Genomic DNA, 7,515 nt, shown 5'->3' with positions numbered 1-7,515 from the left:
TCAGCCGTCATTCAATGAAATTGTACCATCGGTTTTCTAGATTTCAAGATACGATTTTCAACTTTTTTTCCTAATGGCAGCTATTGAATTTTCCCATTGAAATAATGTATAATAATATTTTTATTAAATATAAAACTTACTTCGTTCGAATTACAAAATGTATTCACTATCAGTATTATCCAAGGACTCACCCTGTATTAACAACATATTGTATACGTATAATGTCAATTGATATCAGCTCAGTCATTCTCGGAAATCGTATCCACGTCTATATTGAAATCTTGATCTTGGGTAGAATCTGCAGCATTTTCGCCGTTTTTCCCCGCTTCCTTCGAATGCCTCCATTTCATCCTTCTGTTTTGGAACCAAACCTTCACCTGTGCATCTGTCAATCCCAACGTGGCAGCCAACTGTCGTCGATCAGGCTTGGTTATGTATTTTTGTAGCTGGAATCTCCTCTCCAGACCTTTTCTCTGAAGGTTGCTGAACACTGCTCTCGACCAAGACCTCTTCCGCTTCCCGTTGTTAGCCGATATCGGAGGACTGGGTGACGTGGTAGATTGTGGTACACGTATGTCTGTAAGGCGAAAACTATGATTTTTTGGCGAATATCCTCGATAATATGATTTAAATGTGTTGTGCTCCGCAAATGATATATAGGCATAGATTAAAAAACTACAACTAAAGCCTAATATTGATTTTATAGTCATAAATGAAATGAAATATTTCCTTCGATATTCACCATAAAGATAAAACTTAGGAAAGGCACAATGGGGAAAGAATTTCTAAGTGTCGAAAAGAAAATCCATCGTTTGTCTTCTTTATGGCACTTGAGAATGATTGAATGGGTTCCCTTATATTATTGTGAGTCGACAGGATGCATTTAGTAAAACATGGTAATAAACTAGGGACGGTGGTTGCTACCAAATAAAACACAGGAACGTATTAGCTATTCAAGCCCGTTTGTAACAGCCGAAAATTCTCTACAAAATTTTGTCAAGAAAACGGCAGAAATTATTTTGTATGCAACTGAACAGTGAATTCTACCGAAATTGCTTATGTAACTACAGAGAATTCATGTTGCATCGAGTGGTGCATGAATACATTAGTACATTCTCTATATAGAATTTTCGGCTGTTACAAACGGGCTTTAAATTTAATCTGATATATTCAAGTTATTATTTTGAATATTTACTCTCATGGGATATTTCATGGAAAAATCTGATTCATACAGGGTATTTATTGCGGAATGCTCATACAATCAGGGTAGGTACTTCTTAATAAGCCATATTTTATAGATATATCGTCCTTTTTCACCAAGACACAGAGTGATTTATTGATTTGCCTCATTTATTCAATTAATTATGACTTATGAACCACCCTACACATTTTCCTACCATTTGGTCCATTTATTCCACAATTCTTGTTGCACCGTAAAAAAATTCATGAGTAGGTTTGGAGTCGAAACGAAAACCTGTATAAATATTACAAAAATTTTTTATAAAAATTTAGAAAGACCAGAAAAAAATGAGAAGGACTGTAATTCGTTTTTCCGCATATTATTAGATATTATTATGTACATTTTAATTTCTACCTTGAGTCAAATGTTTTGTAATTGCGGTGGAAGAACAATGAAAACAATCAGACTCTTCCTCAGATGGAACTTTTCCCGAGTTATGTACTGCATAAAAAAAACTTCTTATTCTATTTATTACTGGTTCCGAATTATTGAAAACCTAAAGGACAAATTATTATTATTAATAACTAACTAAATTAATTAACGGATAGGGGATAGGCCCTCTCGTTGCTTCTAATCTACTTGAAATATCATCATTCTATGTTGAAATTTGCAATAAATGGTTTGGAATAATAGCATATATATAATTTTGTGAGATGGGGCATTCGCTGTCATCATTCCATTTATTTTGATTCCTTTCAAAAATATTCACCGTCATAACTTAATCCGGTTCTGATTATGTGTACATCTAGTAACTGCCTCTATAGCAGCATCCTTTATTACCGATGATTATACGGCGTCTGCATTGTATCACACGCGCCAAAACAGTATAAACATACTCCTTGTTTCCATGTGTTTCATCTTCTTTAACTACACATTCATTTATTAGATTTATTACTTCCACAAAACGTACCTTCGGTGCTGAAACTTCAATCGAAAAATTTCCCAGATTCATCGGATCGAATGGAACACGGTTCATGCGAGATAAACACTACTGAAAGAATTATCTGTGAAATTTCCGTGATCAAATTAAGACGCCTATTATAAAAGTCGATCTAAATATCGAAATGATGTCCGCAAACAAACTCATTGAACCCAATTAGATATTAGCAAGACGAAAAATTTTCAATACTATCATAGTAGACATTTCATTATAAGCGTATTCAACAGAATTTGATATAATTATATTGAGAATGCGCCATGAAAGAATTTTAAGTACTTTTTGTATAACACTGACAGTGAATTTGTCCTCGGCAAATTTTTCAACTTCTCTATACAAGCTCTACGTGTAGGTACCTATAATTTCGAGTATAAATGAATAGAAAATAGTAACAACTTTCGAATTCTTACAATTCACCTTCTTCTCGTGAAAAGTAAAAGAATATATTATTTCTGAAAAGATTTATTCAAATAATTATGAATGTTTCTATATCTCATCGATCAAAATCTTTGTCTACAACTGGCCTCGTATTAATTGTTTCCGCCAAACCATTTGAAGAGCAAAAACTTCAGAGGAAATAGGTGCGCTTCTGTCTGTCACAGCAACCTCAAAATTCTCGAATATACTGAACGAAAAGAATTTCAATTTGGTATATTCAGGTAATCGATATATTATATTATTCATCAATAAACAAATTCTGAAATTTCGTAGAAAAATTAAAAAAAAAAACAAAATTCCCAAGTGTATTATGTAACGTATGTTTTTCTGAAACAGAGTTGAAAAAATATGCCTACCTACAATAATTGTAGGAATCAAATTGAATATTTTTATTATTATTCAAGCAGAAAATATTCTCGAAAAATGGGACACATTCCAATGGAAGCTATAATTTCGAAAATTTGATTCGTGTCTTCAATATCTGATTCTATTAGAAATAAATACATTTATACAATATTGTGATTTTCCTCGAATTACATCTCATAACATTTCATCAATTACGCTGGATTTGAAGAATAGGTATAAGAAAATATTGTTCTTGGTAGTCAAACAGTTTTAATGCGATGAAATTGTATTTCCTATATATCCCAAATCGACAAAACGCCGTATTGTTGAGTTCCTCTTTTAGCGTAAACAAGAAAATTAGTTTATTTATTTGAATTACTCTCATTGGGAACATCAGGAATGGGATAGTCAACCTCAACTGGTTTATTTCAGGCACAACAAATCAAACCAAATGTTTTTCAGATAAAGAGGCATGTCTATTAACATTTATCCGACACTTAACCATCTCAATATACACAAACGGATTTGGTAAAATGTAAACTGAACCAGCTGAAAATGTTTATGGTAATAGTGCCATACCAAACATATAACATGTTTGAAGTAGCGTATAAAATTGGTCCTCATCAACGGTTAGGCAATATATTTTTATAATCTTTTATTGCTTCACTAATAGATTATATCTGTTCTCTTCTGGATACTGCCTCCTGATTTATGTGCGGTGTGTTTTGAATGAATTCCCAGAAAACGTTCATCAACCAATCCAGTTAATCTTGGCTTGGCGAAATTTATGCTACGAAATATAAATATAATTATTCGATTAATTGAATTCCACGTTCGATTGAACATCAAATTAGTGTTATACGATCAGGAAACATAAACCGAAATGGAAAAAAGCTATTTTTGGAAAGGATTCCTTTATGTTCTAATTAACACACATGCGGATTCGAATTAAGGAAGATTTTTCTCCCGATAGCGATAAGCGATAGGCTAATTAATAGCTCAACAAATATAGAGATGCTCAAATATAATATGGTCATTCAAATTTTATGCCTGCTGAAAAACATTTTCTCACGTTTTTTTATTATACAAGATGATTCATTGGTAAATGGGCTAAATAAAGTTAAGGGTAGGAAGAGGACACTGGGATGAATTAGGATATATTTGAAGTTCTCTTTATAATCGAGATACAGAATGTTTTATTGATTTTTTCAATTTGTTCAATTAGGTACCCATAACTTTGTAAACTATAAAGCCCGTTTGCAACAGCCGAGAATTCTCTAAAAATTTACTCGAGATTTCATGTGCCGTGAATTATGTACCGTTACATACGCACTTTCGGTAGAATTCTCTGTTCAGTTGCGTACAAAATAATCTCTGCCGTTTTCTCACCAAAATTTGGTAGAGAATTCTCCAGAGAATTCTCGGCTGTTGCAAACGGGCTTTTAGGGTGAGTCTTTGACTCGAAAAAATATTTCAATAGAAGATTCTTGAAGTCAAAAGAAACACTTCTTTGTTTATTATTTTTCCGATTCGGCAGTGATAAAAAATATTGCCAATTTAAGTTTTCATAATGAGCTGTGCCACCCCTTGGAAAAACAAAATTACTTTCGGAATAACTAGCTAAATCTGTGACACTACACATCTGTGGATCTTTTAAACAGAGTTGTATTCAGCAAAAGTACCCAATCACAAATATTTTTAATTTTTTAACATCAAATTACTCGAAAACGAGAAAATATGAAAAATACTTTTATTTTACAAAACGTTCAAATATTCTCTGAATTTTTGGTTTTTTGGTGGTACGTAATGGTCATAATGAGAAACTGGGAGACGAGGGTGATATCTTGTGTTCGAAAATGATTAATCAATCAAATGAAAAACTATATCTTTCGAAATTCATTCTATTTGATTAAACAGTGAAAAAATGGTAAAAGAAAAAAGTTTTTCTTTCGACCTCAAGAATCTACTGTTAAAATATTCGTACATGTCATAAACGTATATTTCGATGGCATTTGGTACTGGTATGTTGATTCTCTGCAACAATTAGTTCATGCTGACGCTGCTTATTAAGCTTGCCAGGTGGTTCTTAAAATTTCAATCTCTGTATATAGTTCTCAAGATGAGAGATATGGAAATACGCATATTAGAGGTCAGGAGAGATAGAGCTGGAAAAACTTACAGAGTGTTCTATCTGAAAAATTGGAGTTGCATTTTGCATTCAATATATTATAGGCAGATACATGGAATCTCAAATTAGGACGAAAAGTTCCCATGAAGGTAAGTCTGAAAACGCTTTGTTGAAGAGTTACGTTACTTCGAAGATGAACAAATGAAATTTTGCAGAGGTATTTTTCGAATAGAGATGCACCTGAAACTAATTTTCTTACTCATCCTTCATAGATAGAGAGGAATAAAATCGAAAACCCTTTTTTACTTTCTACCATAGCTTTTTACAAGTTCCGAATACATCATTAAAAATTATACATTGAAAAGACACAGTTTCCCGAGTTTTATCGTGAAAATGAACATTTTCATTTTTAGTCGTCATCTTTGAAGCAACGTAACAGTTCAACGGAACGTTTCCGCGCATGGAACTTTTCGTCTTATTTTGAGGTACTGAACCTATATATCCTAATTTATGCCCATTTATTCTGGAATACCCTGTATATTTCCTTTTGTGAAATAATTTTGAAAAAAAGTTGATTTCGTATAATTCTGTGGAAAATATTTTTTTATCTCTATTCGTAACAGAGATAAATGAAGGGGGGTCAAATTATAGTGAAAACTCGGTACATAATGGACACAATACAGGGTTGGTAAAATTCGTTGTCTATTGAGAGGATCTCCCAAACATTAGCATTGAACATATAGTTACAAGAAATTAGCATTGGTCTAAAGTTTTCTATCGTTGTCATGGAAATACATACACACATAGTAGATACAATACCTAAATCTTTGATATTTTTATTACTTGTGATAATCCTATTGTTTTCTACTTACTTGGCCTGGTAGCAAAAGGTCTAATTGGCTGGACGGTATAAGCGCCAATACCAGTCCCGTATCCAAAATGATGACCCAAAAAGTTGGAGACTTGCCCCTGGCCGCAACCACCTGACGTGCTCAGTCTACAACAGCGAAAAAGTGACGTAACACAGTCGGAACAAGGAACTTCTGTATTTGGCTCGGAGGACACTATTGGTTTCGTATCTTCCGCCAGCAACTGGTCTATGCCGAATTTCAGACGGATTGGTTCACTTTTCGAACCGTTCATCACGTATTGGTTACTTTTTTGCATTGCCGATGGGTGAAAACCGGCGAAATTGCTCGAGGGATGGTTCATGGAACTTGAATTTTTACGTTTCCAGATTATGTTCGGAAGAGCGGCCGAGCTGAAAGATGCTAATTGGAAACTAATGAGGCTTCGACGTCTTGGACCACATGCATGGTAGAGATCAGGAATTGGGAGGAGCTTTTAGAGCAAGATACGCTCTTATTGGTCTTTCGGGTACCGTGTTTACTGAGCGCTCTCTGCAGCAGCGCCGCATTAATTATCCTTCTTTATCTCTTTTATTGATGCTTTTATTTGCAATAATTATGGTAGGTATGGTAATGCCCGATCTCTGGAGAGGAGGGTTGTAAAGTGGAGTACCTACACATGATCTTGGTCATGTGAGAGCGTTCCGTGTCATCGGTAGTCGTGACATCCTGTCATAATCATTATTTAAATCTTGAATTAGGGGGCTCGAGCTGATCCTGATGTGATACAGGGAGGCAGGAACGGGTTCAGTTCATTTATGCTAACAGGGACAGAGTCCCCAATGTGGAATGAATTCTTCTTATTGGTAAAATTAGTGCAGAGCGAGTGCATATATTTTGATGTCACTGACTACAATCATTCCAAAGGATCTGAAGCTACCAATGAAATTCGCTGTCATAGTACATTTCATTAGTGAAACGCACGCATATAAAACTTACGCATATTATGAAAAAAATTTCAAGATATCCCAATTCAAATTTGTTCTGTGATCTAGTGCAACATCAGTTTTACCAATACAGAACGTTATAAGAGTTTTTTGGTGTAAATATGACAGGCCGATACGTATTTTTATTCAATTTTGACGTAAAAATACGACATTATAATCAACCCACAACAACAAGGGTGAGCTGACTTTTATCTACCCAGTGAATTAAATTTTTTGTACTCACAAGTGAAATAAAATAACATGAATATGAGAGGATGTGACACAAACGTCAAAATGGAATAAAAATGTACCTAAGGATAGTAGCATTGTATCGAACGAAAATATAAGCGAGGATATCTTCGAAGTAGAAAAACTAAATATCTCTGAAACAGGGACGTTTGCAAAAAAACCGATAAAGGGATGCTTTTTGACAAATCTGTGACTAAAAAACTGCGTTGAAAAATACAGTGTCCCATTCAAAAATAACCGACTCTCCTATATAATAACTCTGAAATGGCCCTTAATTTCTATGATCCGTTACCGGTTTCACATAAAGCATAAGAATTACTGAAAAAAATATTTTGAAATTTTAC

At 34.0% G+C, this 7,515-nt stretch overlaps 1 protein-coding gene across 1 annotated transcript; it reads right to left on the bottom strand.

Moving 5' to 3' along the window:
- Window positions 1-102: 102 nt before the first annotated feature.
- Window positions 103-6,428, bottom strand: LOC123309395 (H2.0-like homeobox protein). Its single transcript, XM_044892499.1, has 2 exons — window positions 5,961-6,428; window positions 103-577 (listed from the first exon to the last, which is right to left on the bottom strand). The coding sequence occupies exons 1-2, from the start codon at window positions 6,298-6,300 to the stop codon at window positions 240-242; spliced, it is 678 nt and encodes a 225-aa protein (XP_044748434.1). The 5' UTR covers window positions 6,301-6,428; the 3' UTR covers window positions 103-239.
- Window positions 6,429-7,515: the final 1,087 nt, after the last annotated feature.

Source organism: Coccinella septempunctata, chromosome 3 (assembly GCF_907165205.1).
Source record: "Coccinella septempunctata chromosome 3, icCocSept1.1, whole genome shotgun sequence".
NCBI lineage: Eukaryota > Metazoa > Arthropoda > Insecta > Coleoptera > Coccinellidae > Coccinella > Coccinella septempunctata.
Note: the sequence above shows the minus strand (reverse complement) of the source record. Positions and strands in the feature narration are given on the sequence as shown.

Coding starts and splice junctions, on each gene's coding strand:
- LOC123309395 (XM_044892499.1), bottom strand. CDS start 6,300: ATGAACCATCCCTCGAGCAATTTCGCCGGTTTTCACCCATCGGCAATG. Junction 578..5,960: donor ACCTTTTGCTACCAGGCCAA/GTAAGTAGAAAA, acceptor TTCGCCTTACAG/ACATACGTGTACCACAATCT.